Source organism: Hyperolius riggenbachi, chromosome 4 (assembly GCF_040937935.1).
Source record: "Hyperolius riggenbachi isolate aHypRig1 chromosome 4, aHypRig1.pri, whole genome shotgun sequence".
In the NCBI taxonomy this organism is placed as follows: Eukaryota; Metazoa; Chordata; class Amphibia; order Anura; family Hyperoliidae; genus Hyperolius; species Hyperolius riggenbachi.
In genome coordinates, this window is record NC_090649.1 from 160,167,835 (window position 1) to 160,189,025 (window position 21,191).

General features: G+C 43.7%; 1 protein-coding gene across 1 annotated transcript in view; it reads left to right on the top strand.

Moving 5' to 3' along the window:
• Positions 1-19,619: 19,619 nt before the first annotated feature.
• AADAC (arylacetamide deacetylase) overlaps positions 19,620-21,191 on the top strand; it is a 53,517-nt gene continuing 51,945 nt past the window's right edge. Inside the window, exon 1 of the mRNA XM_068280875.1 lies at positions 19,620-19,920. Coding sequence (XP_068136976.1) covers positions 19,783-19,920 — 138 coding nt within the window. The 5' untranslated portion in view covers positions 19,620-19,782. The remainder of the gene's footprint in view (positions 19,921-21,191) is intronic.

Here is a 21,191-nt window from a genome sequence, read left to right on the forward strand (position 1 = left end):
TCCTGCTGAAGAGAATGATGCTGCCACCACCATATTTGACAGTGGGGATGGTGTGTTCAGAGTGATGTGCAGTGTTAGTTTTCCGCCACACATAGCGTTTTGCATTTGGCCAAAAAGTTCAGTTTTGGTCTCATCTGACCAGAGCACCTTCTTCCACATGGTTGCTGTGTCCCCCACATGGCTTGTGGCAAACTGCAAACGGGACTTCTTATGCTTTCTGTTAACAATGCCTTTCTTCTTGCCACTCTTCCATAAAGGCCAACTTTGTACAGTGCATGACTAATAGTTGTCCTATGGACAGAGTCTCCCACCTGAGCTGTAGATCTCTGCAGCTCGTCCAGAGTCACCATGGGCCTCTTGACTGCATTTCTGATCAGCGCTCTCCTTGTTCGGCCTGTGAGTTTAGGTGGATGGCTGTGTCTTGGTAGGTTTACAGTTGTGCCATACTCCTTCCATTTCTGAATGATCGCTTGAACAGTACTCCAGGGAATGTTCAAGGCTTTGGAAATCTTTTTGTAGCCTAAGCCTGCTTTAAATTTCTTAATAACTTGATCCCTGACCTGTCTTGTGTGTTCTTTGGACTTCACGGTGTTGTTGCTCCCAATATTCTCTTAGACAACCTCTGAGGCCCTCACAGAGCAGCTGTATTTGTACTGACATTAGATTACACACAGGTGCACTCTATTTAGTCATTAGCACTCCTCAGGCAATGTCTATAGGCAACTGACTGCACTCAGATCAAAGGGGGCCGAATAATTATGCACACACCACTTTGCAGTTATTTATTTGTAAAAAAAAAAGGTTTGGAATCATATATGATTTTTATTCCACTTCTCATGTGTACACCACTTTGTGTTGGTCTTTCATGTGGAATTCCAATAAAATTGATTCATGTTTGTGGCAGTAATATGACAAAATGTGGAAAAGTTCAAGGGGGCCGAATACTTTTGCAACCCACTGTATCTTCTTGGCCCTCACCCCTTTTACCTATTTTTAACAATCCAGAATTCCCTCTGTAACAGCTGAAGAGGCAGCTGCGGCGAACAGCACCACCGCCGCAGCTGCCTCCATTCCTCTACCCGTCCCTCCGGCGTCTAGGACGCCGAGGTGGGGTCGTTGCTCAGGCAATGGGGTCCCAGTCTCGCGCAGGCGCGTGCACAGACGGGACCTTTACGCTGGAAGGAGGCTCGTCAGCTGACCGGCTGGTCAGCTGACTTCAGAGGAGACTCACGGCGCCCAGGATTGGCTGAGCGCAGGGGGGCGTGCCAGTGAGGTCTCCTCTGCTTCTTAAGCCTCCGGTTTCAGTCTGGCGCTGTCTGCTGTCGTGAATACATCCTGTGTTAGCTCTCAGACCTTAGACTAGATCCCAGGTGTTGAAACCAAGGACTTCACACCTAGACTAGGAGATTATTGTATTGTAATTGATATTCTGTGTTTGACTCTGGCTATACTCTGACTCTGCTCTAAGCTTATGGATTCTGTACCTTTGCCTATCTGCCTGCGTTGCTGAACCTCTGCCCGATTACCGACTACTCTTCTGCCTTATGATTCTGCTCTGATACTGTCCTCTCTGTTGCCAACCCTTGTCTGTCTGACCATTCTACTCACCAGTGGGCCCTCACCACTGGTGAGGTGTTAGCTTCACCAGCTCCTCTGGTGAAGTTATTTGCTCATGACCAATACCTCCTGCTTCTAGGCTGCAGTACGCTCTGAATCGCCTGCTCCTCAGGTGATCATTAGTCACAGTACTGTCTGTATCTCCTGCTCCTTAGGCTGCAGTACAGTCGCAGTTACCTGCCCCTCGGGTGATCTCTAGGCTGTAGTACTGTCTGAATCACCCGCTCCTCGGGAGGTTCTATCTCCGCAGTCTTAGTATATCTAGCTTGCTGGGGTTGGTACTCTATTACATGGACAGTGTGCTGATAGTACCTCACCAGCCCCTCTGGTGAGGTCTCACTAAACTATTAAAGTTCTGTACACTATTATACGATAGTACCTCACCAGCCCCTCTGGTGAGGTTTCGTCAAACTATTAAGTTATGGTTGCACCAAGCACTACATACTCAGCTCCTTGTGCTGCTATACTGGTATTATTGGTGATTCTGCAGATCACACATAATCAGGTATAGTGTCTGCATTATTGGTGATTCTGCAGATCACTAAATAATCAGACATCTGAGTTGCGACACACAACCATTACAGAACAGCAGACCAGAAAAATATGTAGACACTCTGCAACCGGGTCGATGTATTAGCCACCACTGTTAATTAACTCATTAAAACAGTTAACGCGCAACAGACTCAGATTGAACAACTAACTGACACAGTTAACCGCTTACTGGACCCTAATACTCGAGTGTCACTCTCTTCTGTGATTGAACCGAGGGTGCCCCCACCTGAGAAGTTCTCAGGGCATCGCTCGGATTTTCGTAATTTTAAGCATAGGTGTTTATCGTATTTTGAATTACGACCTGTCTCTTCTGGTACAGAAGGTCAGAGGGTCACCTTCATTAAGACATTGTTGTCTGGAGATTCGCAGTCCTGGGCTTATAGTCTTCCTACTGGGCATGAGGCCTTGGTTTCAGTAGAAGAATTCTTTAAGGCTATGGCCGTGATTTACGATGATCCCGATTTGGCAGTAACTTCTGAAAGGAAGTTAAAGACCCTTAGGCAGGGACATAGTCCAGTTGAAGTTTATGCTGCTGAGTTCAGGAGATGGGCGGTGTCAGCCAGGTGGGGGCAGTACGCACTCTTAGACTGCTTTTTATCAGGATTGTCTGATGCCGTGGCTGATCTCATGTTGGGTCATCCAGAACCCAAGACTTTGGATGAGGCCATATCTTTGGCCATCAAGATTGATAGGTGAGTTCGCTATCAAAAGCAAACTCGGGCTAAGCCCTCAAGAAGCTTCTCGACTTGTACTTTCTCAGCTCCTACGCCTTCCTCTCCACCCGCTGATGAGCCAATGCAGATTGGACAGGCCAAGCTCTCAGAAGTCGAGAAAAATAGTAGGTGTGCAGTGAAACTATGTTTGTATTGCGCCGACAAGGGGCATATGGTTTCTGCTTGTCCTAAGAAGGTGGAAAACTCTATTGCCTAGGTGTAGCTGGAGGTACTACCCTAGGCGATCCAGATTTACCTCTAAATAATAAACATGTGTTGCTTCCATGTACTATCACCTGGGAGGGTCAGGTTCACACTACCCAGGCTTTTATAGATTCAAGTTCCGCTGTAAATGTCATGTCTAAAAAATTCGCTGATCAATTTGGGTTTCCTTTAATTCCTGTGGGGGAACAGATTAAGATTACAGCTGTGGACGATTCTTTACTGCCACTCACCATCACTCAGACTCCTGTATTGTTATGCCAGATTGGGGCCCTGCACAAGGAGCAAATGCAGTTTTTGGTGTTAGAGATGTCCACATCCACGGTCATCCTGGGGATGCCGTGGTTAAAGAAGCACTCCCCGGACATTGATTGGAGTACCAGACAGTTAATAAGCTGGTCACCATACTGTCTAGAGCAGGTTCCCCTCACAGCTACTGAAGCTCAAGTACTTGAAACCGTTGAGCAGGATTTGGAACCCTCCGGGGAAGAGGTTGAGTTGGATTGGGCATCAGAGTTGGCCCCTTTTCAACAGGAAATCCCTGAAGGCAAACCAGCGGGGGTTCTTTTTGTTCCCCTCCAGTTCAGATTTAAGGTCTTGCAGACATTTCATACCCATAAAAGTGCTGGTCACCCTGGGGTGTCTCGTACCCAGGAATTATTAAGTCGGAGTGTGTGGTGGCTCTTAATCAGTTCTGATTGTAAAGAGTTTGTGGGAAGCTGCGCCGTTTGTGCCAGGAGCAAGACTTCTAGGCGAGCTCCTGCTGGCACCTTACAGGCTCTTCCAGTGCCCGAGGAACCTTGGACCCATGTGTCCATGGATTTCGTGGGCGAACTACCTCTCTCTGAGGGTAAAACGGTCATATGGGTGGTGGTCGACAGGTTTAGTAAGATGGCACACTTCATCCCCTTGAACGGACTCCCTTCTGCACAGGAATTGGCAGAGCTGTTCGTACTCCACATCTTCAGACTGCATGGGATTCCCCAGGATGTGGTGTCAGATAGGGGAGTCCAGTTCACTTCTCGCTTCTGGAAAGCCTTCTGTCATCAAATGAGGATGAAGTTATCGTTTTCCTCCGGCTACCACCCACAGACCAACGGTCAGACCGAGAGGGTAAACCAGGCCCTTGAGCAGTTCCTCAGGTGTTACGTGGCTGATACCCAGACCGATTGGGTTAAGTTTTTACCCTACGCCGAGTTTGCCCAAAATAACTTGAGGTCTGCATCATCAGGGTTCTCTCCGTTCCAGATTGTTATGGGGAGATCACCCAAATTTTCACCACTGCCAGTGGTGACATCACCATTTCCAGCTCTGGAACACTGGTCAGAGACCATGAGAAACATCTGGAAAAAGGTGAAGGGAAATTTAAGAAAAGCTTTTTCAGTTCAGAAAAGGCAAGCTGACAAGAGACATTCTGTGGAATGGAAATTTGCACCGGGAGATTTGGTGTGGATTTCCACTCCGCACCTCTCCTTAAGGCAGCCCTCTGTTAAATTGGGTCCCAAATTTATAGGGCCCCATCCTGTTTCTAGGAAAGTGAATAATGTTACCTACATGGTGTCGCTTCCACCAAGTTTCAGGGGTGGTAGGACGTTTCACGTGTCACTTTTAAAACCTGCTGTGTATGTGAATTCCATTCCCCCCCCCCCCTTCCCGTGGTAGTCAATGGAGAACCCGAGTACGAAATAGAACAGATCTTGGATTCGCGGCGGGTGCGTAATTCCTTGCAGTATCTGGTCCATTGGCGAGGGTATGGGGCAGAAGAAAGATCGTGGGTACCACTCTCTCGCATGGATGCGGAGGAACTCAGGGAGGAGTTTCATAGGTTGCATCCTGATAGGCCGGGTGGTGCGTGTTCGGAGTCCACGCCTAGAGGGGGGTACTGTAACAGCTGAAGAGGCAGCTGCGGCGAACAGCACCGCCGCCGCAGCTGCCTCCATTCCTCTACCCGTCCTTCCGGCGTCTAGGACGCCGAGGTCGGGTCGTTGCTCAGGCAATGGGGTCCCAGTCTCGCGCGGGCACGCGCACAGACGGGACCTTTACGCTGGAAGGAGGCTCGTCAGCTGACCGGCTGGTCAGCTGACTTCAGAGGAGACTCACGGCGCCCAGGATTGGCTGAGCGCAGGGGAGATCTCCTCTGCTTCTTAAGCCTCCGGGTTTCAGTCTGGCGCTGTCTGCTGTCGTGAATACATCCTGTGTTAGCGCTCAGACCTTAGACTAGATCCCAGGTGTTGAAAACAAGGACTTCACACCTAGACTAGGAGATTATTGTATTGTAATTGATATTCTGTGTTTGACTCTGGCTATACTCTGACCAGATGCGTATCTGGGTAATATGGCGCCTATGGCAAAGACTGAAATCGCGCCCCCCCCTATTCCTCCCTGATGAAAGGTCTCTTAGGCAAGTTGGAAGGTTCCAGTCAATTGAGAAATGGGAAACTACAATTCAATACTGAGAGGCAGTTCAGCTTTTCTCTCCAGCCTGCACCACTGAGAAAACTGGTGTCCCTAGATACTAGAAGTAAGCAACTGGATTACCCAAATACCAGAGTTTAAAATGCCCCCACCCACTAGATCTAGATTTTAGAATTAATTAGCCGTGTGCCTCAAAATTAGTCACTTGCTTCCAGATAAACTAGTAAAGTAGTCACATGTTTCCAGGTAAAAGAATGAAACAGTTCCATGCCTCTAGATAAAATAATCAAAAAGTTCCATGCCTCTAGATAAAATAATCAAATACTTCCATGCCTCCAGATAAAATAATCAAAAAGTTCCATGCCTCCAGATAAAATAATCAAAAAGTTCCATGCCTCCAGATAAAATAATCAAATAATTCCATGCCTCCAGATAAAATAATCAAATACTTCCATGCCTCCAGATAAAATAATCAAGTTAGTCACATGCCATCAGATCATCAAGTAGTCATGTGCCATGGGCTTGCTGGGGGGCTGGGTGCTGACTGGGTGCAGGCTTGCTGGGGGGGCTGGGTGCAGGCTTGCTGGGTGCGCTGGGTGCAGGCTTGCTGGGTGCGCTGGGTGCAGGCTTGCTGGGTGCGCTGGATGCAGGCTTGCTGGGGGCGCTGGGTGCAGGCTTGCTGGGGGCGCTGGGTGCAGGCTTGCTGGGGGCGCTGGGTGCAGGCTTGCTGGGGGCGCTGGGTGCAGGCTTGCTGGGCGCGCTGGGTGCAGGCTTGCTGGGCGTGCTGGGTGCAGGCTTGCTGGGGGCCCTGGGTGCAGGCTTGCTGGGGGCGCTGGGTGCAGGCTTGCTGGGTGCGCTGGGTGCAGGCTTGCTGGGGGCTCTGGGTGCAGGCTTGCTGGGGGGGGGCTGGGTGCAGGATTGCTGGGTGCAGGCTTGCTGGGGGGGGCTGGGTGCTTGCTGGGTGTTATTACAGACCTCAGATCTGCGGCGACCACTCCTCCGATTAATCCGATCAGCCAGTGCCGCCCCCGCCGCCTGAACAACCTCGTTATTGCAGCCGGTATCAGCGCGTAAGCAGTGACAGAAGGACGCACGCTACTCGCGCCTGGTGTACTCCACATGCGGAAGTGATGTCATTAGTCACTTCCGCATGTGAAGTACACCAGACAGACGCGAGTAGCGTGCGTCCTTCTGTCACTGCTTACGCGCTGATACTGGCTGCAATAACGAGGTTGTTCAGGCGGCAGGGGCGACACTGGCTGATCGGACTATTGCTGGAGGGGGGCGCAGGCAATGGCGGCAGTGGCCGGTGGCATGGGGGCAGGTATGGCGCCCATGGGTGCATCGGCGCCCATAGCACAAGCCATACCTGCACCCCTCTAGTTACGCGTCTGACTCTGACTCTGCTCTAAGCTTATGGATTCTGTACCTTTGCCTATCTGCCTACGTTGCTGAACCTCTGCCCGATTACCAACTACTCTTCTGCCTTACGAATGATTCTGCTCTGATACTGTCCTCTCTGTTGCCAACCCTTGTCTGTCTGACCATTCTACTCACCAGTGCGCCCTCGCCACTGGTGAGGTGTTAGCTTCACCAGCTCCTCTGGTGAAGTTATTTGCTCATGACCAATACCTCCTGCTCCTAGACTGCAGTATGCTCTGAATCGCCTGCTCCTCAGGTGATCATTAGTCACAGTACTGTCTGTATCTCCTGCTCCTCAGGCTGCAGTACAGTCGCAGTTACCTGCCCCTCGGGTGATCTCTAGGCTGTAGTACTGTCTGAATCACCCGCTCCTCGGGAGGTTCTATCTCCTCAGTTTTAGTATATCTAGCTTGCTGGGATTGGTACTCTATTACATGGACAGTGTGCCGATAGTACCTCACCAGCCCCTCACTATTAAAGTTCTGTACACTATTATACGATACGCTGTTCACAAACGCTGTCCATCTAATCTGACTGAGCTGGAGCTGTTTTGCAAAGAAGAATGGGCAAGGATTTCAGTCTCTAGATGTGAAAAGCTGGTAGAGACATACCCTAAAAGACTGGCAGCTGTAATTGCAGCAAAAGGTGGTTCTACAAAGTATTGACCCAGGGGGCTGAATAATTACGCACACTCCACTTTGCAGTTATTTATTTGTAAAAAATGTTTGGAATGATGTATGATTTTCGATCCACTTCTCACGTGTACACCACTTTGTATTGGTCTTTCACGTGGAATTCCAATAAAATTGATGCATGTTTGTGGCAGTAATGTGACAAAATGTGGAAAACTTCAAGGGGGCCGAATACTTTTGCAACCCACTGTAAATGGGCCTGATTCAATTCACTTTTTCTCCCTAGTTTTCTACTAGGAGATAGTTTTTGATTTTCTGTTAAACATTACTTTTCAGCACTCTGAAACTGAAAAGTACCAATGAAAGGCCCATATGCAGTTAACTTTTTCTTCTGAGTTTTCTCCTAGGAGATAGTTTTTCATCTTCTTTTTAAAATATTTTTCTGCACTCTGCAATTGAAAAAGTACCCACAAGTAGGAGAAAATTTACTTTCTAAATTATTTTGAGTATTGTTTTGCTTGCTGGTGGTTTAAAATGCATTTTATTTACAAGTTGTGAAAATATTACCTAGATGAAAACTCAGGTGAAAAATGCAATTGCATATGGGCCCCTGTGTGAAAAGTTACTGGATTACTTAAACAATCCAAAACCACATATAGATGTGACAGTAGAAATAAAAAGATAATTTGGCTTTGGAGAATGGGCGTATTAGACAAATAAATGTTGTTGAGATATATACCTACTTACTGTATTTACAGGGCCGGCCCGCTCATGAGGCGGGGTGAAACTTTTGCCTCAGGCGGCACTTATTGGGGGGCGGCAACCGCCCGTCCGTGGGTGCGGGGAGGCTGGCCGCCGAGCTGGAGGGGTAGCGGGCAGGAAGGGGGTATTGGGCCTAGCGGTGGGGAGGGGGGTCGGACCCCCCCTCCCTCGCCTGGGTCCCCCGATCTGCGCTTCCCCTCCAGCTTTAAATTGTTTTGCAGCTGCCTATAGTAAGAGGGACGGGCGGGGATCACTCACCTCTTCCACGTTCCAGCGCAGGCATTTTTTTCTATGTTTGCCTGAGGCGGCAAAAAGTGTAGGGCCGGCCCTGTGTATTTATTACTTCATTACTAAAGTTATTTTGTAGATGAAAAATTATCATCTGAGAGAAAACTCAGCAGGAAAGCTAACTAAATGGGCCTGATTCAATTCACTTTTTCTCCCTAGTTTTGTACTAAGAGATCATTTTTGATTTTCTGTTAAAAATTACTTTTCAGCACTCTGCAACTAAAAAGTACCAAAAAGTAGGTGAAACAGTTTTCTTGCTTGCTGGTTGACTAAAATGTATTTTATGTATAATGTGACAGAGTAACCAAGCAGCTCCTACTAAAAAAAAAGCAAAGCTTGGTGCATTTGCCTTCTTAAAACAGAATATATTATGTTTGTGTATAATGTGAAAATATCACCTTGGAGAAAACGTAGGAGAAAAGCCGAACTGAATAAGGCCCATGGCCCGCAGTCAATTAACTTTTTCTCCCGAGTTTTCTCCTATATTTTCATACCTTGTCATAAAATACATTTTAAATCAACAGCAAGCAAGACAATACTTAGAATAATTTTGGAAGTATTTTTTACCTACCTTTTAGTACTTTTTCAATTACAAAGTGCTGAAACCTTATTTTAAACAGAAGATGAAAAGCTATCTCTTAGGAGAAAACTCAAGTGAAAAAATGAATTCCATATGGGCACTTTTGTGAAAAGTTACTGGGGTACTTAAAGAGAACCTGAACTGAAAATAAAAAGTCAAAATAACCGTACACAGGTCATACTTACCTCCCATGTTGTCTATGCTCAATCTCTTTCTCCTCTCCTGCATCCCATTTGTCCACTGTGATCAATGGTTTTCTCCGTCGTCCATTTTAAAAATGGCCATTACCCCCTAACAGCTTCCTGGTCAGCATACTGTTAAACTGTCATATCACCCACTTGAGCCATAGGGAAACATAGACATTACCTTGCACATTCAGTTGTAACTGACAGCTGCTGATATATAACTGACAGCAACTGGTATATTTCAGTTCTGACAAAATCTTGTCAGAACTGGAAGGGATCACTGTAAGAAGAAAATGGTGAGCTTCTGAGAGGAACTGACAGTGAGGTTAGTATGCAATATTATGTTGCAGCTACACCATGTGTTTATTTTAAATAATTTTCCCCGCTTCAGGTTCCCTTTAAACAATCCAAAAACCACATATAGCTGTGACGGTAGAAATAAAAAGATCCTTTGGCTTTGGAGAACGGGCTTATTAGACAAATAAATGTTGGTGAAATATATACCTATTTACTGTATTTATAACTTTGAGCTCAAAAAGTTATGATGAATATATGCAAATTCTTATTCAGGAAAATGTTTGGATCTGTAATACAGCTACTCCCTACTGTGATATTTCTTAGCTAAAATTAATCAAATAATTGTGTCAAAAAGTAGCTAAGCTATTATTCTATTGCTTTTATCAGAGTAATAATAGGTGTTGCTCTAAGCAGCATTTTCAAGCTGAGAACAAACAGTGCAATGAAAGATGTAGGAATGAATCCAGCTTCTTATTTACAGTACATACTGGCCTATGTGCAAACAGTTGGAGGAGTCGGCATGAGTTTGATTCCAGCTGATCAATGTTAGTTTTCAGCTCTTTGTGCCTGGTATGAAGTGTTCCTGGGCTTGATTCAAATTTATGTGATGAGTTATATTGGAAGAAATTAACTGTTCACATAAAAACTAGAAATAAACAGCAAATACACCATACTTTATGTAATGGAATTTTATTTACTGATTACCTGTATTGTGTTGTTGGTCACCCCAATTATCCTTGTCTGTAACCTTATTTATTGTACAGCACTGCGTTATTTGTTGTCGCCATATAAATCCAATAAGTAATAATGCACAACTAGCCAGTGTCTGCTAACAGATTTAAGCATAGGTGCATCTCAGAAATTGCAAAATTGCTTGTGCTCTGACACATATAGGGCCTGATCCAATTGCCTTTTAAGCCACCAGCAAGCAAGAAAATACTCAAAATAATTTTGGCAGTACTTTTTCATATTTGGTTTTTTTTTTACTTTTACAATTGCAGGGTGCTGGATGGTTATTTGAGCAGAAGATTAAAAATTATCTCCTAGGAGAAAGCTTATAGATGAACTTTAACCAAGGATTGATCTTCATCCCATTCATTAGTTGATACCCCTTTCCCATAAGAAATCTATACCTTTTCTCGATCATCGGGGGTCTGTGTGGCTGATCTGTTATTGTGGTGAAACCCCTCCCACAGTGTGATGTCATGACAGTTTCCTGTCTGTGAATCTTGTTGCATTGTTGAAAATGACAGCTTTCATCATCTGTCAAGCAACCAATCTGTGCATATGTATAGCTATTAAAAAAAAAACCTTTACCCCATCACATTGTTAGTGGGTGTGGTTATAGATAATGGCAGTAGTATTCTGGATCATCTCACATGAACTAATTACACGGTGAATATCAATCATTTCTTGTTCTCTCTTGTATTTTTTAACTTCTAACTTTCTCACTTTGCAATGTATGGATTCCGCAGCCCCCCCATGCTCAGTACTATATTTTGGCAAAGTTCCTCATTAAAGTGTATCTGAGATGGAACAAGGGAAATAATCAATACTTACCTGGGGCTTCCTCCAGCCCATTTAGATCTTTTCACCTAATGGAGTATGAGAGAAGCCATACCATGCAATTTTTATGCATAAGGTTATATTTATTCAGTCATTTATTGTACAGTATAGATGGTAATCTGGGATTATATTTATGTTTTAACATTTGAAAAATAAAGGACACCTGAGGTGAAAACAAACTAATGAAATAAATAATTGTATCTATCTTCCTTCTCCTAAAAATGACTTTTTAAGATATTCCATGGTTTTATTTTATATTTAAATCTACTTTTTAAGTTTTTTGTTTTTGCTCAATGACACATTCATTGAAGTATGCCAGAGCTAAAATCTATGAACTACTGACCCTTTTTATCTCATTTCTGCTCTCAGAAGCCATTTTCTGCCAGGAAAGTTTTTTTATAGTTGGAATTTCTTATCAGTGAGGGTTACACTGTAGTCTGACTCAGTCCAGACTCTGACAGGAACTGCCACTTACATACCTGATATGTAACTCTTTCAGGCAGAGAAAGAAAAAAAGTAACACAGCATAGTTATTTGTGTGCTAGGCACTGTACATACACACGTCTATCTCATCATGTCACATGTCACCTCAGGTATCCTTTAAGATTGGCTGCTTGTTTTATACTAGGTACATTTTATGTATAAGGTTATTTACTGATTTATTGTTTTATTTTTTATATCAGTATTATTATATATGTGTCATCTATTAATTAGAAGTTGTATGAAAAAGCAATAGCTGTTTGTTTTTTTTAGCAAGCATTGAGTTTCTCTCATATTGGTATTTTAGGCCTGAGGAAGTTATGTTGTACGAAACACATTGTCATAGTGATTTTTTTTTTCCTTTCAGACTAAACAGGCTAAACATTGCTCTTTGTGTCATCTTTGAGGTAAGCCATCTCTCATTTATTTTATAGGTTTAAACACAGTTTATTAACTTTGGACGCCTCTTTCTCGCCATTATACTTAAAGGGAACCCAATGTGAGAGTGATATGGAGGCTGCCATATTTATTTCCTTTTAAGCAATTGGCTGGCTGTCCTGCTGATCCTCTGCCTCTTATAATTTCAGCCATAGACCCTGAACAAGCATGCAGCAGATCAGGTGTTTCATACTTTACAGTCAGATCTGACAAGATTAGCTGCATGCTTGTTTCTGGTGTTATTCAGACACTAATGCAGCCAAAGTCCCTGTTATCCAGAATTCGGGCAACTGGAAGCCTCAAATAACCAGCATGCCTGAGGGATAACAGAGACCTCTTTTGGCTGACTTCCTGTGGGTGCTGGCAGGCTTTAACCACTAAAGGACCACAGGCCTACACGCCCCTAGTGACCAGGCTATTTTTTATAATTCAGTGCTCTGCAGCTTTGACAGCTCGCTGCAGAGCCATATAACTTAGTGCACAAATGGATCCTCACCCTTTTCTGCCCACAAACAGAGATTTCTGTTGGTGGGCTCTGATTTCTGCTGCGAGCAGTATTTTTTTTATTTATCAATTTTATTCATATTTTTTTGTAATACAATTGCTTATTTTTATTTTTTGTATCATTATGGTGTGCCTCCAGACAATATCTTGGCAGAACCACTGGGGCACTAAACCAATAAAGTAACCACAGTGTATTAAGGCACTTCCACCTCCAGCATAGGTCGTGTGACGTTTGAATGAAAACTGTTATACCTGAATGATGTGTACTGTTGCTATGGAGAGTGTAGGAGGGATAAAGGGGCGGTGCACCATAGAGCAGATCAGGGCAGCTGTGCACATTAGACTGTCGGCTGAGACAGCCCCAGAAGGCCATCCTTGCCGAGTTTTAGTGTAGTATGTGTACAATGTTTAAAATGCCTTTGCCTAAAGGTGGGCATAATATAATCGACTTTTCCCATCGATATCCGGACGTTTCAGTCACTCTTGATAAAATTGGCTAGAAATTGAAGCAGCTGGTGGCTTGATCGATCATCCCACCAATTGTTTGCTGAAATTGGTCAAATATCAGTCCACATGGAAAATCAAGTTGATTGTCGACCCATAGTACTGCACTCAATGCTAAACCAATGCTATGGTGTGATAGATTTTTATTAGATTTAATCCCAAAATCTATTGAAAATTTGTTCCTAGTGTGTGGCACATATCAGATAGATCCTTGTCAGATTTGATTTGATAGGCATCTGACAGGCATCTATCTGATGGTCAAATCTGGTGGCCATCTATAAGTGTATGATCACCTTCTCTTTACAAACAAATAATAATGAATTACACAAAAAGTAATACTAATAATTATAATGGTGTCTAAAGCCCAGAAAAGGTAAGTGTGTGCAGTAAGGTTTATTAAAATCTGTGCAGTATATGTAGCTCATCATGTGGTCAATGCATGAATCCGCATTATGTTGGTTTTACGTTCATAAATCTATAAATGCTAACATAAGCTTGCAAGAATACAATTCATGCACAAATCATACATACTTTTAAATAATCTCATGCAGCATTGTGCTATTATGGAACTTTGATACTGTAAACGTTTACCCCTGTGACTGTTTAATGCATTTGTGTACAATCAGTGAGAAGTGGAATTGGGCATCATAATGCGCTCAATTTTGGGGGAAGTCATAGAGTAAAATTAGCACACATGATAGCCTCAATTCACTAAGCTTAACTCCTGTCTTTAATAACTCTTCTGAGCTTTTTTACAGTTATCACAATTATATCACCATTGTGATAACTGTAAAACAGCTCAGAAGAGTTATTAAAGACAGGAGTTAAGCTTAGTGAATTGAGGCCAATGGTCAAGGGAACCCGAGGTGAGAGGTATATGGAGGCTGACATGTTTATTTCCTTTAAAGTAATGCACATTGCCTGGCTATACTTCTGAGCCTGTGTCTCTAATACATTTAGCCATAGACCCTGAACAAGCATGCAGCAGATTGGGTACTCTGACTCATCTGACTCAGGATTAGCCATATGCTTGTTCCAGGGTTTTGACTCAGATGCTACTTATGCCAAAAGATTAACAGCGCTGCCAGGCAACTGGCATTATTTACGAGGAAATAAATATAGCAGCATCCCTACCTCTCCCTTAAAGCCATAGCCCCTGAACAAGCAAGCTTGTTTCAGGTGGGTGATTTAGACCCTACTGACATGAAAGATCCGCAAGACGGCCAGGTACCTGGTATTTTTTAAAAGAAAATAAATATGGCAGCTTCTGTAGGTCTCACACCTCGGGTTCCTTTTAAGGATCGGTTTCTTCCCCGTGGGGTTATTCTTTAAATCCGGAGTCCTGTGTTTGATTCTAACATCTGTTCTTAGTTTTCTGGCAAAGCAGAGCACAGAGATAACATTTCAGACATCACCAGCGTACAATTATGGCGAGCACAGCTGCGAAAATAAAGTCACCGTCCCTTATGTTGTTTTGTAGGATAATGTTCTAATGCCTTTCAAAAAAAAAAATCAAAGAATTAAAGATTTTGTTCCCAACAATTATCCCAGTCCCTATTAAAATATCAATTTTCCTAGTCAGGGACTTTAGAGGTGGCCTTAAATAGCATATTTCATTACAGAGCGTCTGTTCTAATCTCCGACACATCAAGCTGCAGCAGGGAACACTACATCCAGGTGCAGGGAAGCAGGAACAGATGCCGGATTCTTATCTGATAAAATGGGGTTTTGGAGGTATTGATGTCGGCAGCTGCCGCTCTATTAAGAGAAGTGTACTCTGGACTACTTAATTAAAATTACCTTCTGCAATGCAGAAAGTTTATCATTGTAGCTAAAAACAAATATCAGCATTACCAAGTGTACTTGGCAAAGTGTAATTATACTAAAGTGGGAAGAAAATGGAGGATGCCATCTTCATTCGTTTCTGAAAATGAACGTTTCTGGCTCATCTCATGTCATACTGCACGGACTCTATGGAACATGCATGCATGGACTCTATGGACTTCATCAGAGCAACCTGCAAGTGATGAGGTACCAGCATCTCTAATACGCACCGGACTCTTAAGAACACAAGAGTTGAACTTCAGACCTCGAGGGCCATATCCATGCCAGTGATTAGAATGGACTGCAAAATGGAGAAATGATGAACCACTCCTTTCCACACATTCCGTCAATAGAAGGTACAAGAGAAGTTCAGGTCAGGCATCCTTGAGGTAATACTGTGGATAAGTTAAATCCTCCAGGTCAGGTCAGGCAGTGTTTTGGCAACATGGTGGATAAGCCAAGGTTGGTAAACAGAAGATGGTTCAAGAAACGTGAGGTGGATGAAGACAACACCAATGCTGCATGATTTGAGAGCACTGTGTGCCAGCTAGACAGGCGTTGATGTTCATTATCTGGGAGTTGGAACATCACCTTGAGAAAGGAAGTGCATGGTACAGTGTGCCAGTGGGCCTGTACAGGCAGCCACAGATACGTACATTGCATTTTGTCTTTTAACCTGTAAATGGACATGTGTTGGTACAGGAGTAAGAAGCCTGTCTTACAGTTAGGGGTGGAGTGTCACCTTAATGTCAGTTTGCAGCTTTAGACAGCCATGAGTGGGTTTAGATTCAATTAGCATGTAAAAGGAAACTTGTGCGACTGTGCTGGGATGGGAGACCCAGAACAGCAATACTGAATGGGGAGCATGCACTTGGAACCTGAAGCAAGAGAGATATGGAGGCTGCCATATGTATTTCCTTTTAAACAATACCAGTTACTTGGCAGTCCTGCTGATCATTCTGGCTGCAGTAGTGTCTGAATCACACACCTGAAACTTGTCAGATTTATCTGCATACTTGTTCAGGGTCTATGGTAATAACTATTAAAGGTAGAGGATCAGCATGACAGCCAGGCAACTGGTATTGCTTAAAGTTAAATAAATATGTCAGCCTCCATAACCCTTTCACTTCACCTTTCACCCCTCAATAAAAAATGGATGCAAATCAAACCAAATTTACAAACACTATTCTCTGTACTCCAAAGAGTCTACTGTTGTCATGTTTGTAAAGAAAGGCAATTTGCAGTTTCTGTCAATTTCAGAAACTCATACCTATAGACGGTGAGTGGGATCCAAATTATTCCTGTTTGCATGCAAATTTAATGCAAATTGTATGCAGCTTGAAACTGGGCCAATCAGACGCACTTCCTGTCGATTAAGACTGGCTCAGCTATAAGCTACATAGAATTTGCATGCAAGCCAGAATCATTTGCATCTGCAAATCATTACTGAATCCTAAGTTAGTGAATATGCTTTTTGTTTGGGTAAATGTTCTCCAGATTTCACTGCTCTTACGAGAAGGCTATAGTTATGAAGCTTTTTGTTCTTTTCAGCTGGGGGGAAACAGCATAGGGGGCAGAATAGGGCAGTTTCTAAGCTACATAGCTCCCAGGACAACGGTGTAAATATCTTCCCCCTCACCCTCGCAGACTAAAGCACACTGTAGCAATGTGGTAGCCAGAGGTGCACCTCAGAATTAGGTACCAGATGCAACCCTCCCCCCAGTATTAGGTAGCCAGAGGTAGCCCCCTGTATGAGTAGCCAGATGTGACACCCTGTACAGGTAGCCAGAGAATCCCCCATTATTAGCTAGATGTAACCCTCCTCCAGTATAGGTAGCCAGACTGGACCCCCAGTATCAGTAGCCAGAGGAGCCTACAGTATTTGATAGCAAGATGCAGCCTACCCGGATGTATGGCTAGACAGGAGGAGCCACCAGTATTAGTTAGCCAGATGAAACCCCCCCCAGTATAGGTAGCCCTCCTCCAGTATAGGTTGCCAGATGCCTCCCCACGTACGAGAGGAATCGGCGTAGGATACAGCCTGTATGGCTTAACCTGCTCCTGCACAAATTCCCATCAATATTAAATACTATTCCCCCTCCAGGCCGCCATGCATGGTGGGGAATGAAATAATTCGGCTTCCAGCAATTGCTGGAGGCCGAATTATAGTGTATTATAAGTAACTTCAGCACCATCTTCTGACGGCACTGAAGTTACTCACTGCTGCGCCCAAGTCTCCTGCGCTGGAATGAAAGTGTTCGGCCTCCCCAGTACAGGTAGCCAGATGTAAACACACACAGTATACATAGGAAGTTGTCCCCCAGTATAGGTAGCCAGATGGCCTCTGAAATAAAGGTAGATAGATGTAGTACCCCCCCCACACACACACACACACAAACACACACTATAGGTGACTAGATGAGGTATGGGTATTATAGTATAAGTAGGCATGTATGGATGCACTTGTTCTGCTTACTTCTCCCTCTGTGCCCATTCCTGTTCCTAGCAATAGGGGATGCAGAGGTAGTGACCACACCAGGGCCCCTGGACCAGAGGATCTCTTTTTTGGTGCTATGCTGGTAATGATCACCTCTATGTGTGCTGTGATTAGTTGTACCCATTAATAGTCTGTTCTCCTCCCTAGCTTACACAACTCGGACACTGTTGCTGTCCATGGCAGATTTTGGTGCTCCATATCAATTGTTACGTATAAAATGCTTGAGGGGGCCCAATGTAAAACTTGTACCTGGGCCCGGAGCTCCTAAGCTATGCCACTGCCGGGCAGCTACTACTTGCCCTACCACCCCTAGAAACTGCCCTGGAGTGGAGAAAAATGGAGTTGGGCTGTGTTGGAGTGAGATGATCTGGCATACTGGATCTCTTACTGATGCATTGGGGCTGCTGTACACATATTAGATTCTTTCAGTCTTTAACGAGCTGCTTTGGCCAACATTTATGTAGAGTATATGTATGAACCTTAATTGTCCTGAAAGGGTCACGCATCTGATGCAATATTCACCACATAGCCAAGTTTGTTGCCAGGGTTAGCCAATATTTCCAGCACTGCTTTAACTCTCTTGGGCATGGAGTTTACTAGAGCTTCACAGGTTGCCACTGGAATTATCTTCCACTCCTCCGTGATAAAGCTGGTAGATGTTAGAGACCTTGTGCTCCTCCACTTTCTGTCTGAGGACGCCCCAATCTAGCACCATTACCCTCATTTTTTTAGCAAGGCAGTTGAGGTCTTGGAGGTGTGTTTAGGGTCATTATCATGTTGGAATACTGCCGTGACCCAGTTTCTGAAGTAAGAGGTGATCATGCTCTGCTTCACTATGTCACAGTACATATTGGCTTTAATGGTACCCTTACCACAATGCTTGACTGTAGGCAAGACACACTTGTCTTTCTACTCCTCTCACCTGGTTGCTGCCACACACATGTGACACTGTCTGAACCAAATAAGTTTATCTTGGTCTCATCAGACCACAGGACATGATTCCAGTAATCCCTGTTCTTAGACTGCTTGTCTTCAGCAAACTGTTTGCTGGTTTTCTTGTGCATTATCTTCTGGGACGACACCCATACAGACCAATTTGATGCAGTGTGTAGCGTATGGTCTCTTCACTGACAGCCTGACAACATCTACCCCTCGAACCTCTGCAGCAATGCTGGCAGCACTCATACATCTATATGCATAAGACAACCTCTGGAGATGACTCTGAGCACACGCACTCAACTACTTTGGTCAACCATGGGGAGGCCTGTTCTGAGAGGAACCTGTCCTGTTTAAACTGCTGTGTGGTCTTGTCCACCATGCTGAAGCTCATCTTCATTGTGTTTGCAATCGTCTTATAGCCTAGGCCATCTTTATGTACAATTCTTTTTTTGAAGATCCTCAGAGAATTCTATGGCATGACGTGCCATTTTGAACTTCCAGTGACCAGTAAGAAACACGCCTTCTCCCCAGTCAAACGTAAGACAAATGAGTAACATGTCCCTGGGTAGGAAACATGTCTTGGAAAGAATTTTGGCATTCTTTACTTAGGAATCGACTCACATATGTTGCCAGTGGTTAAGACATTAATGATTGTGTGTTGAGTTGACTTATGTTAATGGCACAGAAAAATTTAGACTGTTATAGAAGCTGTACACTGACTTTACCTTCTATCAAAGTGCCATATCTTCAGTGTTTTTTTCCATGAAAAGATATAATAAATATTTACAAAAATGTGAGAGGTGTACTCACTTTTGTGAGATACTGTAGCTGTTAGGCCCATGTTCAGCAGTCATTAGTTCACAATTTCTATGGACTGTCTAGGTCTCTAGGAGTTTGACGGTCTACCATCTGCAGATCAAACCTTTATATGTATTGATACATTAATGCATTAAAACATAAACTTGACAAATCAAGTGTAAAACATTGGGGAAGCCAACCTTGCACTAAAATACTGGCACTGGCAGTTACCCACCTGTCAGGGTTGCTTTGACACTTTTTAGCATATTGCTGAATTACTTGGGATGTGTTTATAGGTGTGTGTGTAATGTGTGTGTGCAATGTGATCTCTGCTCTTCCAAAGCCTATTTACTAGTATGTCAGAGTAATGATCTACCTAGCTGCCTGCCACAGCCTTTCTATAGACTGCACTGGAGATCAGATGACGAGGGAATGGGCTCAGGTCCAGCTGATTAACTTTTCCCTATCAGTGCCTGCTGCTGAGTTGTAACACAGTCGGTGAGAAGAAGCCTTAATCGCTGGATAGACGTGGGTTCTGTAGTTAGACATGGCATCAAAATCACTGTGCTTTGTGCTTGTGGCTGTGCTGCTGGCGTATTACATTTACAAGCCTCTGCCAGACAATGTGGAGGAGAAATACAAAGTGATGCTTATGGATGCAACTTTCAGAACTCTGGGACATGCGGTAAGATTGAAATTTACTGTATTATGTGCTGAAATGTTAACTAGCTTTTCTAAGGACGTAATCCTTTTATCATTCTCAGCATCCTTTATGCACCTATTAAAGACAAACTGCACTTGAGTGTTGTAAATCTGTAAGCTGGATTTAGAAAATCCTATAGGAAAGTGCTATGAAAGTAATGAGATTAGTCTGTTTCTCATGTCTGGCTCATGAAGCCTGGGGAGTGTAAATACAATTTAAGTAGACATGAAGGTGTATTTGCTTAGATTTGCTTACATTGATGCAATGCAATCTGAAACGAAACAAGTATATTAAACATTTCTGAGACATATTTAAGTATAGTAAGTGCTATGTTTGGGAGAGCTGTCTTGTATGCGTACAGGCAATCTCTTGTACATTGTACCTTTTTATAAAGGCAGAGGTTGTGTGAGCTGGATTAGGATATAATAAACACAGCTAACGTGAGGTGAATTTGTGATATCCAATCATGACCATAGAAGCTCCTGGTTTGTTTTTTAAATTCCCCTAAAAGAGAACCTAAAGCAAGGCTTCTTTGGTTACAGTAGTGTCTGAATCAAACAACTGAAACAAGCATGTAGCCAATCCTGTCAGACTTCAGTCAGAGCACCTGATCTGCTGTATCCTTGTTCAGGGTCTATGGCTAAAAGTATCAAAGGCAGAGGATCAGTGGAACAGCCAGACAATATACATTGTTTAATAGGAAATAAAAATTGCAGCCTCTGGCTTTAGGTTCCCTTTAAGGCTGGTTCACACTGGGGGTAATTGTAATGCATTTGCCGATCACCAAAACGCTAGTGCAGTGTCACCCCATGAGCACTCGGTTCTCACAGCAGAGTTACGATTTTTTACAAAATTAAAAATTTGCTGCATGTTGCATTTTTTGGAGCAATTTAGCTTGAATGAAAATGTACATTCCTTCAAAAATCGCTGTGAAAATCGCATTGGAAAATCAGCCTATAGTAAGTGATCGAAGATTTGAAGTGGATCCATTTTCTGTGCTGTGTTTCTAATTTTTTTTAGCAAATCAACCTCAATGTGTCACTGCTTGCCACCTGTATTATGTTCCACAAAAATACATTAGTAATATTATAAGACATTCTTTCCCATCTTGAATTTTCGATGATCTCTCCATCGCTTCTGTGTGGCAGACTTGTATTATGAATGCTCACAGCGCTTATGTTTTTGCTGTGCCTTGTGTAAACACTTTGGAATGTACTAGAAGGAACAAAACAAAGTGGATAGTCCTGTAATTT